At 36.4% G+C, this 18,797-nt stretch overlaps 3 protein-coding genes across 3 annotated transcripts; 1 reads left to right on the forward strand and 2 right to left on the reverse strand.

Annotated features, from left to right (window-relative positions):
* On the forward strand, positions 1-2,408 carry LOC145599062 (pentatricopeptide repeat-containing protein At4g01990, mitochondrial-like). The gene is made up of 2 exons (XM_081655476.1): positions 1-359; positions 921-2,408. The coding sequence occupies exons 1-2, from the start codon at positions 54-56 to the stop codon at positions 2,139-2,141; spliced, it is 1,527 nt and encodes a 508-aa protein (XP_081511602.1). The 5' UTR covers positions 1-53; the 3' UTR covers positions 2,142-2,408.
* A 1,434-nt stretch (positions 2,409-3,842) lies between these two features.
* Positions 3,843-6,756, reverse strand: LOC145597987 (zinc transporter 6, chloroplastic-like). Its single transcript, XM_081654269.1, has 2 exons — positions 5,789-6,756; positions 3,843-4,551 (listed from the first exon to the last, which is right to left on the reverse strand). The coding sequence occupies exons 1-2, from the start codon at positions 6,521-6,523 to the stop codon at positions 4,237-4,239; spliced, it is 1,050 nt and encodes a 349-aa protein (XP_081510395.1). The 5' UTR covers positions 6,524-6,756; the 3' UTR covers positions 3,843-4,236.
* A 2,183-nt stretch (positions 6,757-8,939) lies between these two features.
* Positions 8,940-9,599, reverse strand: LOC145597273 (uncharacterized). The gene has a single exon (XM_081653410.1). The coding sequence runs from the start codon at positions 9,597-9,599 to the stop codon at positions 8,940-8,942; it is 660 nt and encodes a 219-aa protein (XP_081509536.1).
* Positions 9,600-18,797: the final 9,198 nt, after the last annotated feature.

The following is an 18,797-nucleotide window of genomic DNA, read 5'->3' on the forward strand; positions in this document are numbered from 1 at the left end:
CAGAACCCTTGTAAAACCCCAATTTGACAAACAAAGAAAATCACACACTCAAAATGATACATCACTCGATACAACGCATACTCAAGCTTTCAACCATCAATAACCGTCTAATTCCCGGCGCTTCTCAGATTTTCCGGCAACTGTCAACTTCTCCGCCGGAAAAACCACCCGCATTTCGCCGGAAATTCAATAAACATACTCTTTACACTAGATTATCGAATGTGTGGTCCACCGGCGAGAAAATTTCCGAAATTTTGGATAGTATTTCAGAAAAAAATTCCCAAAAATTTAACAAATATGATCTTATTAATTGCATTAAGAAATTCCGTAAGTTTGGCCGCTACGTCCATTGCCTTGAGGTAATTTAGCTTATAAATTTATTGTTTTTGTTGATTATAATTGCTATTTTTGTTAATTGGGTATTAGTAGATATTAAAGATCGAAGCTTTGTTTGTTTGATTATGATTATGACTTTATTATGTGGAAATTAGTAGTTTGTTTTGATTGAAGCTTTCATTTGTTTAATTATGATTTTGATTCTATTGTCTGGGTTGAGTAATTTGAAGTATGTGGAATTATTCTCGGGTGCTTGATGTTTCATTGTTTAGTTTCTTATATTGCCATTTTTGTATAATATAATGAGCTTTCTTGGTCCCATTTGTCTCATAGGGTTTTGGTGTTCATATTGTATATTGTGAAATGTGAATGAAGTCATGATTGGTGACTATTATCTTTATAGCCTCTATGTTTAGATTTGAGCATTTGTATTGTTACGTCTTCGTGTTCGTGTTTAAGCCTTTAGGTGCTTGCTTGTATGGATGTATGTGTGCTTGACATGTTACTATGATGTTGATGGTTGGTGAAGAGTTTTATCATTAGTGATGTTGTGGAATTGAAGCTTGTGATGTTGCTTCATACAGATCCTTGAATGGATGGAGAAGGAAAAATTTGAGCATGATTATTCGTTGCATTTGAATATACTTTGTAAAGTTAAGGGTATTTGCGAAGCAGAGAAGTACTTTGATAGTCTTCCTCCTGAAGTGAAAAATGTCTCCATATATGGAGCTCTTTTGAATTGTTACTGTACTGAAAAGATGACTGATAAAGCATTGGCTCTTTTCGAAAAGATGGATGAGATGAAGTATGCCAATGAATTGGCATTCAGCAATCTTATGGGTCTCTTTATGAAAGTAGACAAGCCAGAGAAAGTGCCTCTTCTTGTAGAGAAAATGAAGCGGAGAAACATCCCTTTAAGACTTATCTCCTACCAAATGTGGATGCATAGCTATTCATGTTTAAATGATCTCGAGGGTGTAGAACGAGTTATGGACGAGGCTCAAAGACAGGAAAATATTAAAGATGATTGGCAACTATACTGCAATTTCGCCTCAGCATATGTCAAAGCTGGTCAGTATCAGAAAGCTGTTCCATCCTTGAAAAAGGTGGAGGATATTTTGGATGATTCAAACTATCCTGATCGTTTTGGATATCATCATTTGATTAGCCTGTATGCTGGTGTTGGTGATTTAGAGTCTGTCGTTCGGGCATGGGATAAAATGAAGTCAAAATTTAAAGCTTGTAACAACTTAAGCTACTATACTATTCTTCACACGCTATCAAAGCTAGACAATATTGAGCTTCTGAAAAAGTACTTCCAAGATTGGAACTCAAAGTATAAGAGTTATGATGTCAGGCTCCCAACTATTGTTATAAGTGCTTACTTGAGGCATGATATGCTCGAGGAGGCTGAACTATTGCTGAAGGATGTTACAGATAGATCTGGAAATAAAGTATGGAAAGCCCATACCCTTTTCATGGATTATTTCCTGGGGAAACGCCAGATTAATTCTGCTTTGAGACATTTGGAAAAGGCGATGGCTAACCAATGGAAGCCACTTGCTGGGAGTTTTGATCCTTTTATTGACTATTTAATTGAACAGAAAGATGTTAACAATGCTGAACAATTTTTCCATTTGATTAAGAAAGATCAATCTCTCCTTTCTACTGCCTACTTGGGATTGCTTCAGATCTATGCAGCTGCAGGAAAAATAGCCCCTGAAATGCGTGAGAGGATGGAGCAAGACGGAGCAAATATTGGAACTGAGCATGAGGAATTGCTTGAGAAGGTATGCCCTAATTGAGTTTAGCTGTGGAGTGTTCTTGAGCTCTTGTATTTCAGTTCATGATCCAGAATGGTTTTGTGACATTGGGAAGTTATATTTTATATGCTAGAATTTTTTGATCTCTTTGTATTCTTTATAATCAGGCTGGTAGATTTCTTAGATGATGTAAACCATGAATTTAGATGATAACTAATGAGGAATGATCTATGATGTGTCATTGAGCCTCAGTTCTCTCTGTTTTCTTCAATATTGAAGAAGAATGCAGACAAGGTCAAACTTGCAATAGTCTAGCATGCTTACTTTTTTATAAATGTGTTTCATTTCATTGGATACTGACTAATTTATGTATTCTAGAAGGATTATGGTCATGCAGACACCATTCTGTGATCTAGAGCTGAGGTTCATTCATGTCTAGAATTTTTTTGACAGTACAATTAGTTCCATATCCTTCTTGGTTACACCTGCATGCGTTGTTGAATGGTTTATGCATACTGATAAGGCTTAAGATTCTGGGTCTTGATTTGCAGCTCATGCTGAATAAGCATATATCTTCGTCTTGTTGATTTGCTAACAACATACTTTCATTCTAATCATTTTCTTCCCCAAATGTGGTCTTAGCAAGACACATTAAATGCCTTGCAAACTTTTTTGATAGGCTGTTGATCTTCTGTGTTTTGGGTATTTTGCCATGAACGTTAATGAGAGCTTGTGTTTAGAGAAGGCATGGGAATGGAGGTCGTGAACTCTATTTTTAAGTATGAAGGTCCTTTCATCTTATTGCCAGCCCATCCTCCGATCCCCTAACCTTGGTTTCTGTACTGGATACCACTCAGTTGTATTGTCCCTGAGCCTACAACATTTTTGTATTGGCTTCTTTGTGTAAGGAATAACATTGGGTGAGAGAGGACTAGATAACAGGGTGAACTAAGCAAATTCTTCATGAAAGAATATCCGGGCTTCATCTAATTTGATGGAGGCCAGTTGCAGAGTTGCTTCATCTCGTGTTTCAAAGAAGAGAAGGTACTGAATAATAAAGTCCGGATTCTCAATTGAAGTGCCTGCTAGAAACTGGTTCACACTTGTGCTCTGTAACCGATGTCTAGAATCTATCAGTGGATGGAAGAAGATGGTGCAACTATTGGACATAACACAAGAAGATGCTTTGAAAGGTATGCCATAATTGATTTAGGACTTTAGGAGTAAAAACATCTCTGACCTCCTGTGAATTTGGTATTTTGGTGAAAAAAAACTTTGTAATCTGCAATTCAGCAAACATTTTACTAGAACTGTGGTTGGCTCATGGATACACTGTTAAAACCTCTTAAACCTTTGCTAGCTGCTGTTTCTTAGGTAGCAATACTAGCAACTAAACGCGGTATTGAATCACTAATGCATATAATTTCATTCTGATAGATCAGCTTCCGATGTTAGTTCTGCTTTCTTGCTATCGTGACAATAGGCGAAGCCTCACTGCATCAGCCCGTTGATTTCAATTGGCCTTGTCCAATTTCTTTCATGTATATTTATTGTATACCTGGATTGTGAATTTTTTATCGCACTTTATCCCAATCCGGTTTTCACTCCATGCATTGAGAGAGTACTTGATTGATTTCATGATTTTACTTAAAAATCCACAGTACTTTAAGTTAGGGTCTGTTCTCATTGACTGAACTGAGCTGAACTGAATATTTTATAAGAGAAGGAAATTAGGAGCTGAACTGAGATGAACTGAATTGAACTGAATTGAATTTCAACGTAAGAGAACAAGGCCTTAGTGTGACCTACACTTTAAACTCGAATAAGATGAGCATCAATAATTTAATATTGTGCTCTTATTAGTTTAAACACATGAAGCCCATACTATACAAGATAGGCAAGATAGGCACCTAATTTAGGCTCAATTGCCAAACTATTCGACGACTAGACTAGCCCAACTACCGAACTACGCCATAGATCATAGTACTTTGTAGTATAACCAACTACCGAACTACGCCATAGATCATAGTACTTTGTAGTATAATTTACGAGTGCAAGGAGATCTATTTCTAGCATAATCAAATTTACCAAAGGTACAAGTACATTGTTACATGAGTTACAAATATGCACAAAATTTTCAAGCCCAAAGAGCAAGTATTGACATAGAAGCAGAACCAAGAACCAGAGCAATATAACAACCCTTCTTCATCTTCGTCTCTGAGCTCATCAACTTGTTATGAAAGAAATCTGCAGATATTAGGTCGACTAGAGCCATGTATATGAGTATACCGGATGATAGTGAACCAAGCAAACCCTCTGAAATCAACGCGTTAGCACTGCTGTCATCGTACCCTGTCAACGCAAATATGATCATCCCCAATATTATCCCTACTGACGTCGTAACTGAAAACATGAAGCACATGTAGGCTGTTGTCTTGAAGCTGAATCCTGCCTGGTAGATGGTATCAACACATTCTTAATTTAGTGTTACTTCTATTAATATACATAATGCTCTCAGTTACATTTACTATTTTGAGATGAAGTTTGATTGTCAACTGGTAGAACATGCATCATAAATTCATAATCAACATTATCCAAGACTATATGATGCAAACTAAGGAAATTGTACACATGACTTAAGCATTACCTAATAAGTTGCTGTCCAAAAAAAAAAACCTAATAAGTTAGGAATAAAATCATAAATCAAATAGAATACTTATATTTTGATGATCACTTAATTTGAGAATCATAAATCATATACTATTCTTGTACACCATTTCATATTAGGAAAACTAACAACTTCATTAAATACTAAAATAGTGTTGTGTGATGGTTAATTAAGGAAATATAATATTAAGTTGTGTATAAAATAACAGCAACGTGAACAAGAGTGTGATAACACAAGATTTGCCAAATCAAGCACTAAATTAAGAGAAGCTACCCGTAGATAGACTAATAAATTCAAGCATACTTTCTGGTCTTTCATTTTGTTTTTAAAAACTACCACATTGTGGGTAAATTAATACGAAGTATTGTTCGTAGGTAGGTAAGATGAAGAATCTTATTAGATCGGAACCCCTCTAAGACGATATGGGTAAATTAGTGGTCAATGTTACTAGTCATTAGAATCTCTAATTCCATAGTGCAACCCCACAAAATGCAAAAGATGAGGTCCCATTTTATTTTCTCGTCAAAGTAAGTGACTTTATGAATCACGGCACTTGAAGCATAGTAGTATTGTGACTAGTCTATCCACTATCAACGTCCTATAGTAAAACCCCAACTTACACTCCTAACTTATATACTGAATTAGTGATACCACCACTAATTAATGTGGCACACAAAACTACAATCTATACGCCTATTGTAACATAAATTTAAGGACATCGTGACCAAAAAACAAACTTAGGTTGTGTACTTCTGTTTGGTCGAGCATAAAATCTAAGTATCTAACAATAGATAAAAAAAAAAAAAAAACACGACAATGTTCCTAGAAACAAATACAACGTCATACTAGGTAAGTGTGTTTAATGCAACCGTTGTATAGTAAATCTTCCTACTTCCTAGTTGTACCTTGTACGGCCACGGCCTAATATAACAACCAACAACCTATTTATATCTCGTAAACACGTGTAATTAATAGATTAAAAAGTTAAGTAATACTAGTAACATTTTAATTATAGTAGTACCTGAGCAATGCAACCACCAAGTCCCATGCCTTCAAAAATTTGATGAAAAGAAAGAGCAGCAACGAGTGGTTTTATTGTACAAACATTTTGTGACATACCCATGGTCACCCCAATGATCACCGAATGAAATATTATTCCTATTTCCAACACTTTTGACACCATCCTCTGCCTCATTTTCTCCCTTGCCTCCTCCTCGGCCGCCTTGGCCGCCACTGATGATACCTTCTCACTCTCCTCCACCACGTCACCGTTCTCCCTCACCACCACCACCATCTCCACCTTCCCTTCACCACTGCCACCGTGGCAGTGGGGGGCATCCAGCTGCGTATACCCCCCACGCGCGTGTACCTCCGCGTGGGAGGAATTCGCCACGAGATCAACTAACAAGGCCAGTAGCGCCCCGATAAGCGTTACGAGCCCCGCGAAGGGGAAGTCCTTCCAAGGGTGGCGCGTGGCAACTACGCAATCACCCAGCGCGTCGAAGGCATCAGGTAGGACATGCACGAGTGAAGTTGACAGGATTACCCCTGCTGCGTAACACTTAATTACCAAAGTAGCCATGTCGTAGGCTGGTTTTCCGGCGAAGGATTTTGCGAGAACAACTGGGAATGAAATTCCGGCGACACTTGTGGTGAAGATAACGAGAGTTGAGAGAAGCTTTATGTGAGCTGCCGACGTGCTGTTACGGCACGTGAGAGCACGCGCCACCGCGTTTGCGTCGCCGCACGTCGGCATGAGGAGGTCACGTGATGAGAGAAAAGAGGAAGAAGTGAAGAAGAAGATGAAGTAGAAGAAAGAAAGAGTGAATGTTAGCCTTGGAAATGGGGGTTAAATTAAGAGAGGAAGGAAGTTGGATTTTAATGGAGGTGGGGTCGGGTTTTAGAGAGCGGTTATTAATTAAGGAGTGTCAAATTTATTGGGCTTTTTATTAATTTTGGGTGGTGTTGTGTTTGTGTGTGTTGGTGTTGGGTTTTATTGGTGGTTTGATGTGTGTGATTTTCATTGAGTTTGCAAGTACACGTTTTTATGTTTATGTGTACATGATGATGTGAACCTTGTTTTATTGGGTTCTTTTGTTCATGGACTTGTTCTCTTCATATATGTGGACCAGACTACTTACCCTTAATTTTTAATTCATTTGTCAACACCTTACAACAAAAAGAATTATAAGATTTTGTTGGTTGTTATTTGATATAGTTTAAAATGACTAACAAATAAGATTAATTGAAAAAGAAAGTTAATAAAAGATCTACGAAATATATCGCATTGAATATGTGAATAAGTAGTTTTCTAATAGCAAAAATATTAGTTGGAGGGTACTTTTAGTGGTGTTGATTATCAATATAGAATGGAGTGATTTCATCATTGTTTCTCCATATTGAATGTTTTATATTTTCTTCACATACATAATCTAATTAGTTTAAAATTTTAAAAAGTGTTATTCAACTACATAATCTTTATTTAATACGGTGTGCTTTTTGTGAGGACAAATAAAATTCAACTTGAAAAAGTATAAAGACATTAGAGTTATCTCTTTAATTCTTTAAAGATGAGGTCATCTGCATGAGCTTATAATATACTCTGAATACTTATATATCTCATGTGATAATAATGTAGCGAATAGACAAGTTATTTATAGATTCATTTTCCTGTGCAACCCAATATGTCGAGTAGGTTGAAAGATATGATCAGATTTTAACTTGAATTATTGTTTGAATAACTTACTTTTAACTCTATATTTGTTCGAACTAATTGTCTGAATTTATTTTATCTTCTTTAATTAAATTTATTCTATCTAAAATATACTTCCTCCGTTTTTTTTCACAGTTGCAACAGTTTGACTTTTACACTATTCATGTGTCTCACTTTGACTAGCTATAACAATTTATACTTATTAGATTCGTCTCGACTTATACAATTTTAATATTTAAGGTGTATAATCTTTACATGTTGGTACCTAAAGATATCAACGACTGAAAACATGCATCAGCAAGCCTGAAAAGAGAAGTGTTGCAAGTCTTGCAACTATAAAAAAACAGAGGAAATATCTATTAAAAATAAAAATAAACAAACTTTCCATAAAAAATACAGTAAATAAATAAAATTATATTGCATCAAAAAATAAATCACAATTAAGAAAAATTATATCTTTATGTAAATCCTATAAGTATATCCTCTTTTTTTTTACGAGACTATAAGTATATCCTTGGTTGTTAATTGAAAGAATAATTTTAAAGCTCAGAAACTTGATCAATTAAATTTCATTAATTAAGCAACCAAAAATAGTTAACCATGGCTTCACCGTTTCCATGTATCACTAATCAACGTCTTTTCCTAATCTCGACATACGAGGTCGGTGAGTCAAGCACTCAAGCCGCCACGGCTTCCTTTTCCGGCGCTAACAATTCTATTCCAAACACGACTCTTCCACCATTAGGTTTCAATGTTCATGCTTTAGATATCACCTCCGAGACTTTTAACACATATGTTTCGAAGCAGTTGCGGCATCATCCCAGGGACGAAGAGGCTGACAAGAGTACATGTATTGGCCGTGACTTGAAGAGGATTTGTACGAGGGAGGTAATTACGGTCTTACGAATTACCTAGAAATATTATTTTTATATACACTAATACACCCGAATGTAAAGTACACCAAAGATATTCTTAGATGCGCAGTGTGCCTTGCATCTAGGAGTATATTAGAGTTTTCAATTGAATTTGATCGGATTAAGTTAACATTTGTCGTATGGAGTTGCTTAGACATCAATTATTTACAAAGTATTCTTGAGTAAGTTTCATCTATACGACAATTATTTACTTATTTTTGAAGAAATTATAATTATAATATTCTACATTAATATGCATTACATACTATTTAATTGGAATAAAAAAAAAATAAAACAAAAACTCATAACTATATATATTTAGGAAAACTGAAATTCTGCATTATAAAAAGACTAAAACAAGATGGAGCTAGGTCACATTTTTTTGATATTCCGTACCTTTTTTTTTTGATGCAAAAGAGGGACAAGCTAGTAAAACAAAGAAAACTAGGGAGGAACAAACCGTGCAAAGCCACACCAACTACAACATTATGCAAAATACGACCTAAAGCTATAGGCAGGAATTGATATACCGTAATTAATAGTTCCTAGCATAGAAGTTGTTGCCAATATAGAAAGGCAAGATAAGCTCTCCAAGTCGCAGCTTCAATTTGGTCATGAGATAATGTACCAAAACTCCAATGACTAAGAGCTGCACCATTACATTTAGTCAATACTTCATCCTTATCAAACGCATGATAACTAACTAAAACAGCCAAATCAACCAGTTTATATGTCCCTAAAATGTTAAACTGTGGAAAAGTTGTTGCTGCCAAGTCGCGCAGATCAACCGCGTTTCTACACTTAATCCCGCTACTCGTGCCCAATGCCTCGAGGCAGTGCTTGATCCCAACACCCACGAATGTTAACTCTTGGAGTTGAAGGAATTTGGAGACCAAACAGAAATCGAGTGCGGTCAAGTTACACAGATGAATGATCAGGCAAAAGTCCCCGCAACATAACATCAATGCAGATACGTAATCTTTTACGGGTAAACGCTCACAATTTGAGGAGCCTGCTGTGTAATAAGGATTATTCTGATAGCGTTTCTCTATGTCAAGCCCTATTATACGGTTTACACCGTCTTTTCGTGCAGTTCCTAACAAATCTCCTAAGCCTTGATCTAGCTCGCCTATAATGGGATTGCTGATTATTTTGGTGGTGATATCTAATCCTCCTATTTCAAAGTGATGGTCTAAATTTGACATTGTTGTAACTTGTAAGTGTTTGTTGCATCTACCTAAGAGTAATAGTGCAATTTTAGTGAAACGAAGGGATTTGTATATCGTAGACTTTGTTAAAAGTTTTGATGATAAGAAAAAATGTCATGGATTATGGTTATTTATACTTGTATATGATAAGAAGTGACAATAATTTTGGACTGGGAATGGTCAATTAGAATTTAAATAAGCAACTCTTGGAATTCTTAGGAAGTAACCCAACAGGTTTATTGTTTAATGCATTGGAAATAAAGGTGTTGATTTTAATCCAAGAACTATAATGACATTTCAATTGACAATTTCTAAGCTAGTGGACTAACTTTTTTTTTTAAAGAAAAAGGTATGAAAAAATAAATATTACGAAACCCTCCTTCACCAAGAGTTCCTAGTGTATCAAAAGAAAGAACAGAAAACGCTAGTGGATTAACTGAGGTAAATAAATTTACACATAAGTTGTGCTAATATACAGTTAGATTCAATGTACCGGTAAATAAACATTATAAAGCCATTTAGTATTCCTAGTACACTAAAATGAACCGTACCGTCTATTTCCAAGTTAGACTTTTGAGCTCCACAACCAGCAGTTATATAGCACAGACAGTTCTAATACAGAGTACAGAGCAATTAATATTTTACAGCAGAAAAATTAAACTTATATGTATCATGTATTTATGTGTAACACAATTTAAACAAATTGAATTGACAGTTCTAATGTGCATCGATCTATCAAGTAAAGCAAAACCATTAACGTGCAATGTCCATCTTCCAAATGCTCAGTGATAGACATGGAAACGAGTGTAATGACCTTAAACATGTGATATAGTGAGCACCAAAATTGATACATCTTCTTATATATTGTGGTTTAGGCTAGCAAAATACTCTTGGAAACTGATACTTCTTCTCATATATTGTGGTTTAGGCTAGCAAAATACTCTGTATGTCTCTAAAGGAAGTATACAACAGAGTACCCTGTAAATGATTATATGGAAAACTCGAAATCATCAATTGAGTATCCAATTAATTGCCTAATTGAGAACTAGAATCAATTTTATGATAGAATAACAAAATTGAATAAGTACTAATCAAACAAAACAAGGACGGATTAAATAAAAAACCATGTAGCAATAACCAAAATAAACCTCGAAATAATTCCAATTTCACCGTACAAGCATAGCTTAATTAGATGGAATTCCTTGCACCAATCACAACACTAATCAAAGAGAATTCGATACAAATTTCTACAAATCATAGAAACTAAACACACCATAAGCCAAAACCAATAGACCAAACATTCCACAAATATCTGAAATTTTGATATAGTATAATAGTGATCATAATCGTGTTCCCAGAAGTTAAAACGCTTGCAATACCCATCATACAAGTAGTTGCTTGTATAGAAGCATGTATAAGCACGTAACGTTGCAGCCTCAATTTGTCGTAACGATAAATTCGTTACACCCCAGTCACATAGATCAGCACCATTACAAATACGTCTAGCCTCTTTTAAGTCCAAAAAGTTGTGCATTTTCGCCGCCTTAGAAGCCAAATCAATCAATGTGTACCCCTCTAAGCACTTGTCATAACTATTTAATATTCGCGGTAATTGACCCAAATCCAAGGCATTCCTACACTTGATTCCGTAATCCCTCTCCAATGCCTCAAGGCAATGCCGAATTCTAACACCTACAAAGGTTAGCTCTTGCAATTGGAGGAATTCGGAGACATAACAAGTCACGTAAAGTGAGTCCATGTGAAGTAGTTGGATGATTAGGCAAGAGTTTCCGCATCATAACTCGTGTTGAGTAGTGAGCCATAGCAATTCTCTTAGGCTTTGACCGAGTTGTTCCATGGTTGATATTACGTGGGTTGTGACCACTACTTTTCCTAGGTGAATTTGGTGTATACTTGACATTTTTAGAGATATTTTTGGCAAGTATATAGTTAGAGACTTAAAGAGTATCAATTGAGCAAAGTTGTTATATAATGAGAGACGTTATAAAAGTGCATGCAGGAACAAGTTTGATTTAAATTGTCTTGGAAATTAGACAATATTGTAATTCGTACTAGCTCGTATTAATTAGGATCCTATTAATTATGTTATTATAAATATTCAGCAGGTTCCCAAGAGTCAATTCATTGGTTAAAAATATTTACTATTATTTTCTAGAAAATCCAATTACATGAGAAATTTAATTTCTAAGGAATTTGCAATTTCTAAATTCAACCAAATGAGTCCTAAGAAAAGTGTTTAGGGTTGTGTACATACGACTAACATGAGCATCATCTAATACGGAGTATAGTAGTATATACATCTTCCTAACTTTATGTTTTTCTCTCTTCCAATTAAATGACATGGACCAAAAAATATTAATGCAATGACTAAAAAAGAACGAAGATTGGGGCGAAACTAGTTAGTAGAGTAAGAATTTTGGAAAGAGCATTGGATTAATTACATAGTCAGAGATATGAAGTGCCAAAGAATCAAAATTAAAGTTGATTATTGTAGACCGTGCATAAAAGCAAATGTAAGTGTAACCATCTTTGTAAAACGGACATGAAACTCTCTTCAATTTTTACAACAAAAATCAATGTATGAATCTGTAAAGTCGTGCCAGAAATCAAATGCATAAGTCCAATACTTTAAAAAACTTAACAGTTGCTACGTAGGATTTAATTTACGGCATAATAAACCATTAATTTCCAAGACTTTTCAGTACTCCTATTAGCACTTAGCAGTATATAACATGCATCACCAATTCAACCATTTGTTGCACACACTTTTTTTAAACTTAAGCCTAAACTCTTCTAATAAACATGTCTTCTTCACTAGAAATTAACGTGGAGAAGGTAAAGGTTAACACCCACATAATTAAAACTGTTGATGAGCTTGACAAAAGCTTAAGAGACTTGCTATTAATCACTCGACGTCCTGGTGCAATGAGTATTGTAGGACTTGATATCGAAAAACAACATATTTTTTCTTCTGGTCCTCAATTTAAGTCCCATAAACCACAATTCATCATTGACAAGGTTACAACACTAATGTTATGTTGTGGCAATGTGTGCCTTGTCATTAGGCTATCCCAAATGTTTCCCCATTGTAGTGTCTCGAAATTTCTCCAGCTTCCAGAACTAACCTTTGTAGGAATTAGGATGAAGTATTGTCGGGCTATGGGTCCCTTCCTATATGGAGAAAGCCCAATAGATGTTGTGTTAGCTTTTGGGGCCACTAGCTAAGTTTTAGCCCAAGTGATGTTAGAGCTTCTTTGAGAAGCTACTACTTGTTGACTTTGTGGTGCTTTTGCCGTGGGAATTGGATGAGCAACAAAGCCTTAAAAATACAATTACTTACTGCCAGCTACAGTGAGTAAATGTGGGGGAAGCAATTAGTTGAGGGTTAGAGAAAACAACAAAGAGTTCAAGTGAGCAGCCCTGTTCACGGTTTTTACAGAGCAACCTCAGAAATCAGCCCCGATCGAAGCTCATCCGTGGTCCGATTTAGTCAAATTTTGACAGCTTGTCCGGGACATCTAGGGCTTCGTTTTCAACGGTCGGATTGTCGTTTGCTGCTTTGGTTCGTGAGTTACGGCCTCTGGACAGAAGCTCCATTTTCTGGTTTAATCTCTCAATTTATTCCTCAATTGTTTTGTTCTTATGATTGTTGTTGTTGGGTAATTGAGTACCCATCTTTTAGACTTGGAATTGTGTTTGTGTAACATTCCTTTGATCATAATAAGAACAATTTGGGTGGACTCCTAAAGTCCCGTGGTTTTTACTCTTCACATCGAAGAGGTTTTCCACGTAAAAATCGTGTGTCTCTTGCTTGGTTGTTTATGCTCGTTCTTTGCTTGAGTTGCTGCATTATATGTGTTGATATTGCTGTTAGCTTGTTGATCTTGGAGAATATTTCATATAGTTTGGGTTAAGTGTGACCTTTGAACAAATTAGTAGCTTGTGTGTGCTTGTGGTTTGTTTGTTTGGTCGTTGATTATTCCGCAAGAGGTGTGTTTATCCTCAACAATCTGGTATCAGAGCCACGGCTTTATTATTGAGTTCTCGGGATGGAATCCGGTAATATTAACACTAGTAGAATGGTTAGTTTGAATGGAACTAACTATCATCTTTGGAAGAGAAAGATGAGAGATTTGTTGTACGTCAAGAGTTGGCATTTACCTGTGTTTAGTACTGAAAAACCAGAATGTAAAAGTGATGAGCAATGGTAATTTGAACATGAGCAAGTTTGTGGGTTCATTCGCCAATGGGTTGATGATAATGTGTTGAATCACATAAATGATGATGTGCATGCAAAGTCCCTTTGGGAGAAGCTTGAATCCTTGTATGCTAGTAAATCTGGCAACAATAAACTGTACTTGATTAAGCAATTGATGGGCTTGAAGTATAGAGAAAGCAAGACACTTTCAGATCACTTGAATGATTTTCATGGCATTCTCCAATAGTTTTCAGCCATGGGAATCAAGTTTGATGATGAGATTCAGGGACTTATATTGCTTGGTACTCTTCCTGATTCATGGGACACTTTCAGAATGACACTTTGTAACTCTGCACCACAAGGGAAAATCACGTTAGATCTTGCTAAGGTTGGTATCTTGAATGAGGAGATGAGAAAGAAATCTCATGGTGTGTCATCTTCGTCCGAGGAAGCATATGTTGTTGATAATAGGGGGAGAAGCAAAAACAGGGCTCCGAGTGGCAGAGATAAAAGCAGGAGCAAGTCCCGTGGAAGATACAAAAACATGAAATGCAACTATTGTGATAAAATGGGTCACATTCAGAAATATTGCTACTGTAGACACCCATTTGTGTCTCCCCAAAACCAAACCCAGTGATGAATGCCTTTCACGTCGAACCATTATCGAATGAGGTGAAAGTGGTTGAAAGTCAAGTGTTGCGGTTTAGTTTTATTAAAATTCTCTTATCTCTATTTTGAAAATAACTCTATTTATTTGAAAATAGCCAAACCAGTTTAGTTTGGTCCATAATTAAGGTCTAATAATAGTGTAGTTGGATGGGGCTCGAAAAAACCTTTCCAACGATATATTATAAGCCCAATTCCGATGAATATTGAGAAAGTTATGGCCAATATACTAAACTGGGCCCGGTTAATTATTTAAATACTGCTCAATGATCTAGAGGAGGGCCCAATGTTAATTATTATTCCTAAAACTATTAGGATTAATCATAAGTTTCTGGAAGTTTCTAGAAGATTCCTTTTAATTCTAATATTATTAGATTTAATAATTAATTATTTTAAAATAGACTTTTATTTGGAGTAAAATATTATTTTATTATCTTAAAAATACGTATTTTATCTTCTGTACGGATTCCGTAGATCAAGTTGATTAAAGATCGGATTCTGTGTGAAGAAAACGCGCTAATACAGGTTGTCGCCAAACGACAAGTCTGTCGCCACGCGACAGACCTTGTCGCCTCGCGACAGAGTCGATTCCTGGCGACAGCGTGTAGTTTTATTCCTTATCAAATTCTATGTTTTTTCCGGACTATTTTCATTATAAAAAGGGTCTGAATCCCTGTTTTCAGAATCATGAACTTTCATCAACTATCATCAACTCTCATCATCATCTCACAATCAACTCTCATCATCTCTCATCAATTCTTCCTTAATTCTCTCTATTCTCTCTCTAAGCAATATAGCTTATTCTTTCTCTCTATTTCTAAACTAGCTTTTTACATACAATATTCCGCGTTCACAAGATCTTGAAACACCTAGCCAAGTTCGAAGTTGTCTTCGCCCTAGACGTGAAAGGTTGATATTTTTTGAGGGTTTGGTCCAAAACTAGTCAAAACTTTATTTAATTTGATTTCAATTTAATTCTTTAATTATTGTTTATTATTTTCATTGAAGTTTACTAACTTGTGTATTTTGTTATTAGAAAGAGGTACGAGGCTTCAAAGTAAGTAGATTTGCTTACTCCCTATTTTATTAACGATGTAGAAAGCATGCTTATTATTGTTTTATGCTTTCTAGTATCATGTTTAGGATGCCTTTGCTCTTTCTAATATCATGTTAGTACCATGTTAGGTTTAAAGCTTTGATCTTTATTGTTTAGTGACATGCTAGGGTTTGTTATTAATCTTGTTAGTATCATGCCTAGGATCTTGCTATTATATTTAAGCTTTATTATATCATGTTATTATCATCGTTGTTATTGTTTATTGGTTATTATGCTTATGTTGATTGATATATATTATATTGTTATTGCTTGATCACACCTTTTATGATTGTTAAAGGGAATTTGTACTTGAAATCACGCTTAATAAGATAATTAATAATTTGGTTTAGGCTAATGTGAGTTTAACTCAAGTGATCGCCAATAATAGATTTATTTGTGCATTAATATTCAACCAACATAGATTAAACAGGGTAGGTTTAATATGATGTTTGTATGTTATTCGAAAAGCGCGCATGAATACGAGCAGAACAAAGTAGAGGCCTATTTTATATGGCGGGTCCTTTCTTTTGTAGATTGGATTCGTACCCTCATCCCCGGACCCTGTTCGGTTCAAGACCTTATGGAGTAGTTGATGGTCCTTTTGGATTGTCTTTTGGGTTTACAAGTTCCTAAAACTTGTTGGCGACTCTTTTGCTCTCTTTTCCTTCCCTTTGGAACGACACCATACTTTAGTGTATGATCACAGTGGGGTTCAAGTTTGGGGTCATGATGCTTGAAATATTCCCTACAGCTACAAGTGGAAGAAAGATAATAACAAGGGTGGTAATGGCAAGCAAGAAAAGAAGCAAGATCAGAAAGATCAAGATGGTGATGATCGAGCTGCAACAACAATGATTGATGATCTTATCATTGTTCATGATGAGAGTTCTGTGAATCTTGCTAGATATGAGACAAGTTGGGTGATTGACAGTGGAGCCTCACTACATGTGACATCTAGGAAGGAATTCTTCACATCTTATACGCCTGGTGACTTCAGGGTATTGAAGATGGGTAATGATGGTTTGGCTCAAGTTGTTGGTGTTGGTGATGTTTGCTTGGTAACTGACATTGGAGCAAAGTTAGTGCTCAAGAATGTTAGGCATGTTCTAGACATCCGTTTAAACTTGATCTCAACAGGAAAGCTCGATGATGAAGGCTATTGTAATACCTTTCATAGTGGCCAGTGGAAGCTCACTAAGGGAAATTTGGTGTTAGCTCGTGGGAAGAAGCACACAAGCCTGTATTTGCTGCAAGCCTCAATTTCCACAGATAGTGTAAATGTAGCAGATGATGATCCAGCAAAGTTGTGGCATAGAAGACTTGGCCATATGAGTGAAAAGGGGCTAAGTTGCTTGATGAGAAAGAATGTACTTCCAGATTTGAAGAGTGCAAAGTTGGACAAATGTCCACATTGTTTCGCAGGCAAGCAAAACAGAGTCTCCTTCAAGAGACACCTCCTTCCAGAAAGTCAGGTTTGCTTGACCTTGTTCATTCTGATGTTTGTGGTCCTTTCAAGGTGAAAATTTTTAGTGGTGCACTTTACTTTGTTACCTTTATTGATGATTGTTCAAGAAAGTTGTGCGTTTATTCTTTGAAAACCAAAGATTAGGTGCTTGATACTTTTAAGCAATTTCAAGCTTTGGTTGAAAGGCAACAGGTAGAAAATTGAAGTGCCTCCGTAATGACAATGGTGGTGAATACATTGGACCACTTGATGACTATTGCAAGTCACAGGGAATACGACATCAGTTCACGCCAAAGAAGACTCCACAGCTGAATGGCGTAGCAGAGAGAATGAACAAAACTTTGTTAGAGAGGATACGGTGCATGCTTTCAGAGGCAAAGTTACCGAGACACTTTTGGGGTGAAGCTTTGTTTACAGCTACACATGTGATTAATCTGTCTCCTTGTGTTCCTTTAGATGGTGATGTTCCAGATAAGGTTTGGCTAGGCAAGGAGGTTTCTTATAATCATTTGCGTGTCTTCGGGTGTAAGGCATTTGTGCATGTTCCAAGTGATGAAAGATCGAAACTGGATTCAAAGACTCGCCAGTGCATCTTTGTGGGCTATGGTTTGGACCAGTTTGGTTACAGGTTTTATGATCCCGTAGAGAAGAAATTGATTCGAAGCAGGGATGTGATATTTATCGAGGATCAGACAATTAAAGACATCCAAAAGGCTGAAGAATCTACATCTCACAGTAACGATGATTTGGTTGATTTGGATCTACCTCCTTTGACTCCTGCACCTACTCCAGCTGAACAAGTGCAAGATAATGATAATGGGGATGATGTTCCCGAGGTAGATGATGATGTTCATAATGATGATGGTGATGCAATTGAGCTTGATGACCAGGGTTCAACTGAAGAGCAACCAGATCCTGTGAGACGACGGTCTACTCGAGACCGACGCCCTTCCACGAGGTATCCTTCTTCTGATTATGTTCTCCTAACTGACGGGGGAGAACCTGAGTCCTATGCCATGGATGGTGATGACAAGCAACATTGGTTAGATGCAATGAAATATGAAATGAAATCATTGCATGATAACCATACTTTTGATCTTGTGAAGTTACCGAAGGGTAAGAGAGCTTTGAGAAATCGTTGGGTTTATAAGCAGAAACAAGATGAGAATGCTAAGAAACCACGATACAAAGCAAGACTTGTTGTTAAAGGCTGCAACTAGAAGAAGGGAATAGACTTTGAAGTGATCTTTGCACCGGTTGTCAAGATGTCCTCCATTAGAGTTGTTTTGGGTCTTGCTGCTAGCTTGAATTTGGAGATTGAGCAGTTGGATGTGAAGACCGCGTTTCTTCACGGTGACCTTGAGGAAGACATATACATGGAACAACCAGAGGGCTTCAAAGTCAAAGGGAAGGAAGAGTATGTGTGCAAATTGAAGAAGAGCTTGTATGGCCTAAAACAAGCTCCAAGGCAATGGTATCGCAAGTTTGACTCCTTTATGGGGGAGCAAGGCTGCAAGAAGACTTCTTGTGATCATTGTGTCTTCTTGAAGAAATTTTTTGACAATGATTTTATCATTTTTCTACTTTATGTTGATGACATGCTTTATTGTGGGGCAAAATGTGGATAGAATTGTTAGTTTGAAGCAACAGTTGAGTAAGACTTTCTCTATGAAGGAACTCGGGCCAGCAAAGAACATTTTAGGCATGAGGATCATCCGTGATCGTAAGGCTCGAAGGTTGTGGTTGTCA

This window comes from Chenopodium album, chromosome 20 (assembly GCF_948465745.1).
Source record: "Chenopodium album chromosome 20, dcCheAlbu1.1, whole genome shotgun sequence".
NCBI lineage: Eukaryota > Viridiplantae > Streptophyta > Magnoliopsida > Caryophyllales > Amaranthaceae > Chenopodium > Chenopodium album.